The sequence below is a fragment of the Morchella sextelata genome (genome assembly GCF_020137385.1).
Source record: "Morchella sextelata strain SCLS chromosome Unknown scls_2, whole genome shotgun sequence".
In the NCBI taxonomy this organism is placed as follows: Eukaryota; Fungi; Ascomycota; class Pezizomycetes; order Pezizales; family Morchellaceae; genus Morchella; species Morchella sextelata.
In genome coordinates, this window is record NW_025408617.1 from 3493130 (window position 1) to 3506552 (window position 13423).

The following is a 13423-nucleotide window of genomic DNA, read 5'->3' on the forward strand; positions in this document are numbered from 1 at the left end:
ATGTCCCACCTTCACCAGACGCTCTCCTCGAACCAGGCGCCCTCAACGGTCGAGTATGGAGGAGGTACATTCCCGCAAAACACATCTCGCAGCTAGAGATTCAGCTCAGAACTAACAAACGGACTCCACAGATGAGATCTCCGCCATTGTACTAGACCCGGGCACAGCGTGGACCCGCGCCGGCTTTGCCGGCGAAGACACACCCAAGAGCGTCATTCCCAGCGACTACGGAGTCATCGATGCCGCCGGCGACGAGCCCCGCAAGCTGTTCATCGGCGACAACGACGTCCACGCGATACGGCCCGGCATGGAGATCCGGAATCCCATGAGCGACGGCATAGGTGCGGCCCCTACCCCAACCGTGACATTGAGCCCCCCCCCCCCCCCCCAACTGACAATCCCCTCCCTGCAGTCGCGGACTGGGACACGGCGCCGCTTCTCTGGCGCGCAGCCATCACCTCCCGCCTCACCACGACGCTCGCCGAGCACCCCCTCCTCATGACCGAGCCCTCCTGGAACCCGCCCAAGAACCGCGAAAAGACCATCGAGATCGCCTTCGAGGACTTCGACGTGCCCGCCTTCTACCTCGCAAAGTCCGGCGTCTGCGCCGGCTTCGCCTCCGGCAAAGCAACGGGCCTCGTCATCGACGTGGGCGCCTCCAACATCTCCATCACGCCCATCCACGACGGCCTCGTCCTGCGCAAGGGCTGCACGCGCTCCCCGCTCGGCGGCAACTTCCTCTCCGACCAGATCCGCGCCTACTTCGCCTCCGCGGCCATCCCGCTCTCCGCGCACTACCAGGTCCTCTCCAAGAACCCCGTCGAGGCGTGGAAGCCCGCCGACGCCGTCTACAAGGCCTTCGAGCCCGGCCAGGAGCCAACAGAGTCCTACAAGCGCTTCCAGGAGGAGCGCGTCCTCACCGAGTTCAAGGAGTACACGGCGCAGGTGTGGACGGGGCCCGGCCCCCTCCCGCCCTCGACCGGCGCCCACGACGCCGCCACATCCCTCCTCTCCACCACCGGCCGCCCGTTCGAGTTCCCCGACGGCTACAACCTCGTCTTCAACTCTGAGCGCCACCGCGTGGCCGAGGGAATCTTCCACCCGCCCTCCATGTTCACGAACTACGCCGGCCACCCCGACCCCAGCAGCACCCTCGGCCTCAACGCGCTCATCCACGCGTCGATGAAGGACGTCGATATCGAGCTCAAGCAGCTGATCCTCAACAACGTCGTCATCACCGGCGCCGGCTCCCTCGTGTATGGCTTCACGGACCGCGTCAATGCGGAGATTGCGGCCGCCTTCCCGGGCCCAAGGGTCAGGGTTATGGCGGCGGGGAATAGCGTGGAGAGGCGGTATGCCGGGTGGCTGGGAGGGAGTATTTTGGCGAGCTTGGGCGCGTTCCATCAGTTGTGGATCAGTAGGAAGGAGTATGATGAGCATGGTGCAGGCATTGTGGAGAAGAGGTGTAAGTGAGGCAGTAAGGTGTGTTTTTTTAGTGTGTAGTTAATTTTATTGTTTGGTGTTTTTTTTTTTTTTTTTTTGTCTTTGGCTTTTGGTTTTTGGCGGTTGTGTTGGATCTGGCTTTGTGGGTGGTTTGATCATTGCTAGAAGCCTGGTTTTCAGTGGGCGGGGGTGAAAAAGTAATAGGAACAGTGCCTGATTTAAGAATTCTGATTCCATCACAATAGTACTGTCTATTGCTCTTTTTCTTACGTACAAAGTACCAACGCTGAGTATACCAGAGGGGAGAAAATGAAAATAATACCGACCGAGTGATTTCGTATGATGAACAGACACCAACCAACCCCCATATCCCATATCCATATTTTTTTTGGCTCTATATGTATACAAGTTTACAACCACACCGCACCACACCTTCAATAATGAAATGATATCCTGTACGCTCAAAATGCAACAACAAGCCCCGTCTACATCATCAGACCCACAGGCAAGCAATAACCCAAGAAGTTTTATACAAGAAAGCCAGCCAGCCAAAAAAAAAAAACAGCAACAACTAGAACCCCACTACTTTTCCCCCGCTCAACCAAGAATAAGAAAAGTTTACAAGAAGGGGAAAAATCGAGAGGAAAAAAAAAAATACATACACACAGGGTCCATTATACACACAAAAGGCCACACAAACAAAAAAACACCAATTACCACTGCGCATCCGGCCCTCTAATCTTTTCCAACCACAGCTCCACATCCCGATGCCCCGCCGACACCTCCCGATTCCTATGCCGGTTCCGCTCCCTGCGCACATCCTCACATCTCTTCAAGATTCTCGCCACCTCCTCCGCCTTCCTCGTCCCCGCCTGTCTCTTGACAGCCTGGATCACCCACCGCTGCCGCGCGCTATTGATGCTGACGGGGATACCCTCCCTGATCGTTCTCTGGACTGCTGCAACAGCAATTGCTAGACCCATCGTTGGCCCGGGGGCATAGCCAAGCTTGAGCATGGTCCCGTAGCAGATGTGGACCCAGCGCTGACATTGCCTCGCCGTCAGAGCGGGGGAATTTGCAAATTTCCACGCCATGGCGAGGAGGAGGCGGCGTTTTGGGAGGCGGCGCGGCGCGAGACAGGGCTGGTCGGGCGTGAAGGGGAAGACGTTGGGGCGGGTGAGGAAGCGGTATGCGGCGATGGCGAGGTGGGGGTGTGTTGACGCTGTGGAGGCGATGAAGGCGGCGAAGACGCTGTATTGGGATTTTGCGTAGAGCTTGAGGAGGGAGAGGGCGCTGGAGGGGTGGGTGGGGGTCAGGGTGCGGATCAGGAGGGAGTATTGGGATGAGCTGGGGCGGATGCCGTGGGCGTTGAGGGCGCGGAGGAGCTCGACGATTTCTTGGGGCCGCATGAGGCGATAGAGGGTGTACACCATATCGAGGAGGAGGGTGCGGCATGGGATGCCGGTGTCTTTGAAGGCGAGGATGGCATGTGCGAAGGGGCCAATGGCCTCTGGGTTGCCTTCGGAGTTGGTGATCGTGATGCCGCCGGGATTGTCCATTCCCCGCAGCTGCATGAAGACGGCTTTGGCGTTCTCCTTCTCGGTGCCGTCTGCGCCCTCGACGGCCATGCGGAAGGGGAGGTACTGGCGCACGACAAAGCGAGCGATTTCGGGGTCGCTGCGGAAGGCGAGGTATTTGGATGCTAGGCCTTTCCTTAATACAGCGCCCTCGAGAGCCCACAGTGCTACGCTCTCCTCATTCCTCCAAAGTTGACTTTTGGCCACGGAGGAAACAAACGGCCACAATACTCGCACTGGGAATATCTCGTTACCTCTTCGCTGGCAGTTTATAGTTATCCTGTTTATTACCATGATGAGAACCTGGTCAAGCTGCTCATGAGAAAGGATATCCAAGAAGTTTGGCAGAAATGGGATGCTTTCGTCTAGTGACGTAGTATCGACCCTCTTGTCCTCGTCCCCTTGCCAGTTCCATATCCAGGCCTCCATGAGGGTTGCAAGATGTGTGGTGTTCACCTCTCCGCGCAGACGCAGAATGATAATCTCCATACACATTTTGAGCAGCGGAGTAGCCCCGTTTCCCTCCCACCATTGTGACCGTCGCCCGAATTTGAGCCGGGAGGCTCGTCCAATAAACGCGGCAAAAGTGTCCTTGGTAATATCTCTTATTGATATTGCGTAAGATGCATTGAGGGCTTCCCATAAGTCTACAAGCTCATCCTCAGTTCTCCCACTCAGTCTATCAACAGTGCGGACACCAGCCCGCACATCTAAATCTGAGATGAATCCGAATGACTGGACCTTCAAAGCGTCAATGATCAGCCTGTACGCATCCTGATACCTGAACTTATCACAGAGTGCATCACACAACCTTGCGATATTATGTGCTCCGGGGACATTGACCGCCGGTTTCAGCGCATACTTGACCGCGTCATTGATCCCGCCCAATTCCAAGAACCGGCGGAACACCGCTTGACTCGTCTCGACGCCTATCTTGACAGTCCCAGCAGCGATCTTATCACACACCCCAGACAGCTCTGCTACAACCGTTGCCTTGGCCACTTCAGCGGCATACCCCTTCTCCGTCGGCGCCTTCACAACAAGGATTTGCGACAACATCTGCGCCGTCTCATTCAGCACATCCATGTGCAGATCCTTCTCCACCTTATAATCCAGCCCCATCAACATCCCTCTAAACCGCTGTCGATGCTGGGTTTTGCATGTCTCGCACAGCCCCTCGAGTATCCTCCGCCTCGTCACCGCATCGTACTTCTCCAGGCTCATCCATACCAGATCCACACCTTCCTCAGCTAGCACATCCTCGCTCTCCAGGACCTCCAGAAACCGCTTGTACATCCCTGCCTCTAAGAGTCTCTGGAATAGCGACACCACGGCCCGGCTGCTGAGCTGTAGATATGGCGAGTGCGACTTTAGAGCCCTATGCTTACTGCTAATCCATTTCAGTGACTTCTCAGTAGATAGAATGCCTTCCTCGAGGTCACGCAGGGCGCGTGTTGATGTTGGTGTAGCAATAGAGAGCGGTTTCGGAGGAGGAGGCGGCGGGTACTCGTTGATGCGCGTTGGGAAGAAAGCCTGAATTGGCTTGAAGATTGCGGAAAGAAATGCGGAGGTAGTGGTTCCAATGTCGGTGAGCTGGTAATGTACACCTTTCGGCCGTGTCGAGGGTAACACTGCAATGCATATATGGTCAACCAAACGCCTCCACCACGAGAAAAAGAGAAAAAAAGAAGGAAAGATGAGGCCAAACCCACCACCATCTTGAATCCGACTCCACGAGAAGGTCGGCGGCGCCTCATCCCACCTCCCCAGACCTCCATGACCGCTGCCACCACCAATACCTGTTGTGTCGGCAGGGAGCCCAATGCTCATGCGTCGTCTGAGCAGCCTCCTCGTGTGGTCCTCATCGTTACCGGTGGAAAAGCTGCGAAGGAGTAGGCGCTGCTGCGGGTGAACGATGAGGAATTGGCTTCGGCATTGGCGGGTGAGCATGAAGCGGGAATTGAAGTCGGGGGGGTGGTAGATAAGTGTTCATGTCACACCTTGGTGGGGTGGGTTAGAGTGGCGCGGGGGCGGGTGGGTGAGGGTTGGAACATGCCAAGTCTTCAGTCACGTGAGCGATAACTTGGCAGGTAGAAGTATGAAAAGGGAATTGGCCTCACGAGAAGTTTTTGCCATTTATATCAGTATGGAGAGTATGTCTGTAGCGGATTCTCTCAATTAGCCGTGTGGAATGGAATCAGCAAGTTGATTTCGAGCCTCTCACCCGACTGATGAGATAGATGAATGGAGAAAAAAGGCCAAGCTATCATTGACCCTAACTTGGCATTAAGAAAGGCAGGAAATCTCTTACTGGTGCGTAAACTATCCGCTTTCCTAAGGAGTCGAATATTCTTCTCGATAAAACCCTCCTTATTACTCTATGTTCGATATTATGGACTCACGAGAAATAGGCTCGTCCCCAGTTAATCAACATGCATGTCAAAGAAGGGTCCCAAGTGGATGAATGGCCATAAATACTACCCGAATTTATAGAATTTTCGACTATGCCATCAGTTGAATTCAATCTACCACCGTAATCATTTTACCAAGCTCCGGGTATCTACTATCTCTGCCAGGCCCCCGAATATCTGAGTCACCCATTCGTATCAGCTCTATCCTTTCCTTTCCGTTAACATGCATCATAGGCAGGGTGACTCGGTGTAAAACGTACTATCCTGATTCCTAGAATATTCCAAGACTAAACCGTAGGATTGTTCCCGAGGGGGATGAGATTGATTGACCGGTTCGGATCCGTGTAGTTTCAGTTCCAATCTAGAGAAGGATGAGGATGAAATACGGGGTGACCACACCTGCCACCTATTGTGCGATGCGTACTGCAAGGCAGTGCGTGTTCTAATGGGTGTAGGGAGACCAAACTATTGGATTAGGAGAGAGACAATGTTGATATTAATAGGACTACTAGAGTTTCTAGCTCCTTATACAACATAATTGAGGACAAGTTATCACGCCACCTATCCCTTGTCATAAGTCCATAGTTATAGGATAAATGACTGATAGTCACGTATCCTGCACGACAGTACCGGACACAGTTCTCGAAGGGATACATAAGAAGTATGTGTGAAGATTGAATACATGTATAAATTGTCATGGAGACAGAGTAACATTCTTTATAAATTTAGTGGTCTGGCCCATTGACGACAAATCTGGTTCACGGATGCGCCAGAACACGCACATAACCAACAAATAATTATATCTATTCAATTCGAATAAACTAGTTCGTGGGAGCCAATCCTGCTCTATGTATATTTAGATCCTTAACCTCGAGCTCTGGAAAGAATAATACTCCAACCCCAGTTATAAAATATCTTGGCGCCAAGGATGGCTTTAATTCGGGTGGTTACGACTCTCGAGCTAGAACAAAGCTTCTGAAAAGTTCAGTAGATACGTTTGCTCTCGAAACTGTATGTACCCCTACGCAAAAGTACCAACTCACGATCATGATGGTGTTGTGGAAAATTTCAGATACAGGGTTAGGTGTACCTGCATACACACAGATACTGTACCTATGACTCCGAGCTCCCAGAGGCTATGAGAAAACCTAGATGTGTAAAGAGCACTCTTGAATTTGGCAAGGTTCTAGTCTGGTAAAACTGCCTGATTTATTGGAAGACATGAAAGATCGGTACCAGATACGCATTACAACAGGAGGACGTCCCAAACCCTAATTAAACACTGCACACGCGTTCGCTGCCACTGGTTCGATACTGTAGATCTATTTATGTACATGTATTTATGAAAAAGCAATTATTACATATACCCTCCAAAACGAAGCTATAAAAGCTTCTATGTCGACCAGCTTCGTCACCAAACATCCCCGTCGGCGTACGTTGCGGCGTCAGCTCCGTCGTGATGTGCGATGCGACGGAGTAGCCCCCGCCGCCCACCACCCCCGGTGGGTACGTAGTGCTTCTAGGGAGAATGTTTATATATCTAACAGAAGCTCTTCTTTCCTTCATTTCTACCTGCAGTTACATAGTGAACGAAAGATGTGCAGACACCCACGATAGCCAGTCTTTCGAATTCCTTCTTTGCAATTGGCAGATATATTAATTAAGAGCAAACCTCGATAAAACTACGAGGAAAGACAACATATGAAAATGAAGAGAGAGTGCTAATTCTACTAACAAAAGAAAAAATCCCAGAATGAACGCTCAGCCCAAGATGCGGACATGCCTACCCAACATCGGCTGCTATTACAACTACATATTCTATACCCGACCCTAGCTGCTATACTATTACGCCGTAACAAGCGTTCCAGTCGTATCAAAAACGCCATATACCCAAACCCAGGAACTAACCCGACTTATCATAATTCTCATTCTTTTTTGCGCTGCCAGTATTGAGCAGCCCCCTCTCAACCTCAACTTCCTCCATCCCCAACGTCTTTCTCCCAAATATCGCGGCCGAAGCTCCAACGAGGATGCTCTTTGACATCCACAGACCGAAGAGCACAATCGATATCAGAGTCAAGTTCCATCCCAGATAACTGAATCCGCTACCATATTCTTGGCCACCGAGCTCTAGACATACTTTCTGCGCTTTCGACGGTGTGGCCACTCCGCCAAATCTGTTCAGGGAGAGCTTGGAGAGGACTGAGGGAGATCGCACTATAAATGGGCAGATGGCATGAAGATATGCACTCGCTTCTGATGTGGCAATGGACGGCAGCGAGACCAAATGGATGTTCTCATCAGCTGCTTCTTTGCGCAGCACTTTAACCGCTTTTTCAGTAGCCGTATACAACTTCTCACGAAGTTGTGTGATTTCTGGAGTAGATTCGAGGGCATATGGGGGGGAGGAAGATACAACATATTTGCTGTTTCTCGCAACTACAAGGATTTGCGCTGTTGGGTGCGCTTGGGATCGGAGACGTGCGAGAAAGAGGACAAGTGCGCGGGAGTAATCGTCTGGGTTTTGGCGGTGGATCAGGATATCTAGAACACCAAGGTCGACGACAACGATATTGACGGGCGGGATAGGTACTTGTGGCTTGGTAGAGAGTTCGGGGAAGCGGTAAGGTGTTTTGAGCTGGGAATTGTGGTGCGGATCGAGATCTGAATCAGATTCCACCCAATTGAGGAAGGGAGAGGTTTGGAAGTACTGATCAAACAGCCCGGCCTGGTCTGGACAGGATGTGAGGAGGCAGGTTCCTATGATCGATATTTTTGTTAATTTATTGTTTTCTGGGAGAGAATAAACAAAATACGAACCTGCGGAGATATGGCTGTGTCTCACGCCCAATGTTTCCCCTACTCTATACTGCACACTGTGTCGCCAGATGTCGAGCGAAGGTTTCGGCTCATCACCATAAACATTTTGTACGTCAAAGAACCCGGTTTCTCTTTCCGCATCACTTCCTTCACCAACAAACTCGATCGAAAGCCTGTCATCCTGCTCTTCCATCCACCCTTTCCCTTCGTTTATCAATGTCTTCTGTACCTCCAGGCCCTCAAAAGATAGTGGTGTTTCCGGGACGCTTGTAAGACGGATCAAGTGTGGCTCAAGCATGTCGCCCAGATCGCCTTGCGCGCCTTGCACGCCTTCAACCAATTCCTTGATCGGAACACTGAAAGAAGTCGCCATTCCGGCTTTGTTCATCTCGGTTGAGTTGAAAGCCGGGATGCTGTACCGGGCGTCTTCTCCGCCATCGACCGACACATAGAAATGGTAGTCCTCAATCCAGCCCTGCGGTTTCGGCACAATTTTCACGGAGATTTCAGTGCCATGGGCTAGAACGGTCACGGAGTTTCCGGGCCAAAGTGTTGACTGGTAAACCGGATTCTGCGGCCGGGTAGGGCGTGCGGGAGAGAGGAGCCATCGACCGGTGAACTACACGATTTTTTTACTTTTGTCAGGCGCTTGAAACATTGGGGATCTCCGGATATGCACGCGGGGTCAGATCGGACTTACACTGAAGAGACCTGGGTGTGTTCGTGGGTTTATTGTGAGGCTATTAGGTACATTGTATTTCGGGTCAAAAACAGTGCTGTGCGTTCCTGGATTGCTCTCATCCTGCCCAACTACAGCGGGGAGAAAGGCTGCAAGTAGAGATAGCAGATTAGTCGCACTGGCATGTCGAGTCTTCATTGTGGACGGAGGGTGTAACAAAAGTGGGAAGATAGGAGCGTCACAGACAGCTTGAAAGAGAGTAGAGAACAAAGGGCCACAGTAATGTAGAACACGACACGGAAGAGGGGGACTGTTAGGATAGCACTTGACGTACCTTCTTCTGACTTGTCCCTGAACTTAAACTCATTACCAAATGACCCACCTTGCCGTTTATCAAGATATTTTCGGGGGGTAACTTTTTGCTGTCTTGCCCTGCCCCGGCCCAAAACTTGGGGAAGAGCTAAATCGCTTGGCTCAAGAGCCTCGAGGTACCAAAAGCCACTAGTATTCAATAATATTCCCCACTGGTACATGGCGTCGTGGTTAATCCTTGACTCTGAGACCGAGCTAGCCCCATAGCAGGCTCTTAATTTATCAGTTTTGCTTTAAAGCTCAACTCGGGAGTTCTATTGTTACATGTATTTACTCTATAACGGCCCACGGTTTACAGAACGAGTACAGCATAAGATCAGTTGATTCAAACTCAGTGAGTATGGTTGCCACAGAGCTTCAAGCTGTATCAAGAGATCCAGAAATGATGGTTGGTGAAGTTCTGCCAAGACCCTCGAATGAAACACAGAAGTCACTGCGCTGCACTGACTGCACAGCCTCCGAACCCAATCAAAAAGGGGCGGACCGGGACATTTCGTTAACCAGAATCCGCACACAAGGTAGGTAATCGAAATAGAGTAGAGTGGCTTCTGCGGGTCAATTGGACGGTTAGGGACAAGGGTCTGTGGGCAAGCATCGGAAGGATCGTGCCGAGCACTTCCTTCTAGAGCGTTCAGTGCAAGCCCGGGAACGTATTGGATGGATATGACACCAATAAAGATGTTGATGTCTCCTGCGCATTCCTGCCTGACCTTCGGGAGTGGCGTTATTACGAAGATGTTCGTTTCAGTGACGAATAGAAGTAGCGGCCTAACTCTTTTTCTTCAGCCTCCAGATACTCTGAGTAGTACCACATTAACTACTCAGAACGCTTACACCCCCACATTCACATTCCAGCTTCGATCCTCGACATATTCAAATTCACCCGCCGAGGACAAACAATCTCGAGGACGCGCGTATACCTCTTGGCCTCCAATGCCGCTTGTCCCGTGAACGTTTCGGTATACCGCAGAATTCTTGGCCCAACGACAGTGTTCCGGAGCTGCAGGCACCCATGGGTTGTGTTCTTTATTACATGTAGCATAGCCTTTCTTGGCAGACAGTACTACAGATATGCATAAATTGACAACAGCCTGTACCTGCCTCGTTCCAGATGATTGCACCTCCGAAACCTGTTTATTAACTAAACGTAGGTGTAGTGATGTCTGGGTGATAAGGATAACTCATGTTCCTTTGATGGCCGAGCTTTCTTCAACCTCAAGGGCATCTACATAACATTGAGTTGTTTAACCCAACTAAACACCATACTTCCCGCCTCATGATCAGTCGTGGTTACGTACAATGTGAATACCTGCATCCTGGAGAGTTTTAGAATCTATTGACAAACCTTCCGTTTTTACCGGGAGATCAATAGTGTAGAGGGGGCTGTCTGATGCTGCCCCCAGTATACGTATCTTATCTTATATGAAGATCTTGGGAGCTAGGCATCTCGGGTCAAGCCGTTGGCACTGGGCACTGAGCAACCCCTAATATGAGTGTAGACGATCAAACTGAAGGAACACCAACTCAGTAGTACATGTAGCTACATTTGCTTGAGTTCCCTGAGCTGCTACGGTACAAGTATGTATTTAAGATCTGGCCTTTGTGCATATATCCGTGTGTAGTAGGTAAGACTTGCAATGCCCGAAACCGCAACCACGTAACCCAATTAACTTACATGTACATATATATGTTTTACCGGTACATACGTCGTTGATATTGCTCTTCTTATGTCATGAAGTGAACCTTAACGTCTCGGATAACAAATGTGCCAAACCATTTCAGAGACGAGTTGCTGCACCCGAGACCCTCGGATCAATGGATGGTTGGATGGTCAACCGGGATGGTTGAGATCATGATAGGTCACTCGTTGTACACATGTAATCACGGTCCGCATGAATCTCGTTGGATACTAGAGCCAGCTGAATATTTGAGTATCATTTTATCTTGGTACGCCGTGTGCAGCTAGGTGAAAGCCTACATATAGTACTTTCACCAATAAAATATTTTTTCCCTATCTGGAGACAGATGTAAGTCTCAAAATTACATGTAGCTATAGGTGTACAATACAATACAAAATTTGGCTTTTAATAAACCCAACTGTCTTCTGAAACGTCAATCGGAAGTAAATAAGACGTATTCGTACATGCTAATAGACAAAAACACGTATATGTACTTAAGTACATGGATAATCCCCTCTCCGGACAACGTTTAACGTCTAAAGAGAACAACTTGATAATGCAACATACGCGACAATCGGGCCAAGTTTACTAGATAGCTAGATATAGATGTCGTGGCTAAATCCCTCACGATAGCTGTCCACTTGACCATGTACTATATAATGCCTCCTACCCTTCCTCCCTCTGAATCTTCATGGCATACTTTGTGTTAGAACAAGTAAGCGGACGAACTCTGGTGCTCAAGCACACCAAGTTCCAGATGGATATTAACTTCCCATTGCACGAGCGGGAAGTTAGCCTCTGTCAAAGATCTTCGGAGCTTTGTGGTCGCTAATTTTTGATTCGTTTGGTGATAAGTAGAAGGTCACTAAACTGACGAACTCTGGTTGCTCAAGTTTACCAGAGTTCCAGAACGCAAAACTCCCATTGCACAGCGGGAAGTTGAGCCTCTGCCAAAGATCTTCGGAGCTTTGAGGTCGATTAATTTTTGGTTTATTTTTCATGTTGGATCATGATTGTTCCTCCATCTTTATACGCTTGGGATAATCCGAGGCTATGATGAAGTTTATGAACTATTGATTCATTATATCAGTCTTTTATAGATAATAAAGAAAATAATATGGGAAAGAATAAAATATGCTTATTGAATTGTGGCACTGGCCAGGCTCATAAACTGTTAGAAATATAGATATAGGCGGATGTTGGCTGCTTTCTTGACTGCTTGTATGATGGAGAAAGATATGTTGCTTGTATTGCTTGTATACTCGACTATAGTGCAAATAGGTGTCTTTATATACCCATACAACCCTTGATATACCGGACTATATATCCGTTGACATCATCTACTATTGACACCATTGTGATTGCATTTGATGATTCATAGTGAAAACTGCATATTTGATCCTAGGCTCGGAAGGCATATTTCAGCACGATTCTGTGATAATTAGATGCGAAGTGGGGTAAGAAATACAAATACATGTAGAGGAAATTAAAACCGTGGGGAACAAAATTCCGGCTCTTTCGTAATTATGACAGGTAACATTAGTCATATTATATTACATGTAGCAATTGACCCTCATTATCGGCCTCGACGAAATATATGCAACGCCTTTTTACACCCGTTTATCGGATTAGACATAGCGTGCCTAGGTGTTTTTGGGAACTAACTCAATAAGCCGTCTATCACAATATATACCAAAAAAGCGGATGGATCCAGTACCATACCTGGCAAGGTTAATTACGATCTTGCTACTTTATTCCTACGGCATAATTGCTTTCTCTCCTCTAAACTCGAATCTACAGCTTGATATCTGTCTTGATATACGTAGGGTGGTTTCAAGTAAGGTACTTTGTATATGCGCTACCTCTCGATCTCTCCTATACAGATCTTTGGCATTATCCATCTTAAACTCTTATTCCATCTTTTGATATTCACAATACCCTATATATAGAATCTATTGTGTTTGACTGTGAAAACAAACGAGAAAACTGATTCACGATGCATGACACGGTTCCCAACCTTTTTGCAATGGAACATATGGACAATCAACGGACAGTAATATTGTATATTTCTAGCCAAAAAAAGGTTTTTCCATCCACAAGCGTACCCTTCACCTGTATCAACCTCTAAACATGACGCACCAGCTACATCCATATAGTATCAAATAACAAAAGTTTTTCTCAAACGCAGGAACTCCTGTGATACGTAGCATTGCAGAATAAACAAAAAGGAAACGAACCCAACTCCAATACATGTAGCCCGCCACCAACCCATTCCAACAAAAGAAAATCATACACTCGTATCCACCAGTCTCCATAATCACTTCTCACTACATCTCCTCCCACCTCTTATATTGGCTCCATCAAATCAAGGTCAAACTCTTCATAGCTGGTATCGACGCTGAAATGATGAAGGCGAATAGCACCGAGAACAAAAACAACCGT

General features: G+C 49.1%; 3 protein-coding genes across 3 annotated transcripts; 1 reads left to right on the top strand and 2 right to left on the bottom strand.

Moving 5' to 3' along the window:
* Positions 1-1473, top strand: H6S33_006175 (uncharacterized protein; the record flags this gene model as incomplete). Its single annotated transcript, XM_044837601.1, has 3 exons — positions 1-64; positions 132-341; positions 413-1473. The coding sequence occupies 3 exons, from the start codon at positions 1-3 to the stop codon at positions 1471-1473; spliced, it is 1335 nt and encodes a 444-aa protein (XP_044699484.1).
* Positions 1474-2156: 683 nt separating this feature from the next.
* On the bottom strand, positions 2157-4970 carry H6S33_006176 (uncharacterized protein; the record flags this gene model as incomplete). Its single annotated transcript, XM_044837603.1, has 4 exons — positions 2157-3187; positions 3241-3256; positions 3312-4651; positions 4733-4970. 4 exons carry the CDS (start codon positions 4968-4970, stop codon positions 2157-2159), a joined length of 2625 nt encoding a protein of 874 aa, XP_044699485.1.
* A 2364-nt stretch (positions 4971-7334) lies between these two features.
* Positions 7335-9128, bottom strand: H6S33_006177 (uncharacterized protein; the record flags this gene model as incomplete). The annotated part of the gene is made up of 3 exons (XM_044837604.1): positions 7335-8191; positions 8252-8870; positions 8952-9128. 3 exons carry the CDS (start codon positions 9126-9128, stop codon positions 7335-7337), a joined length of 1653 nt encoding a protein of 550 aa, XP_044699486.1.
* Positions 9129-13423: the final 4295 nt, after the last annotated feature.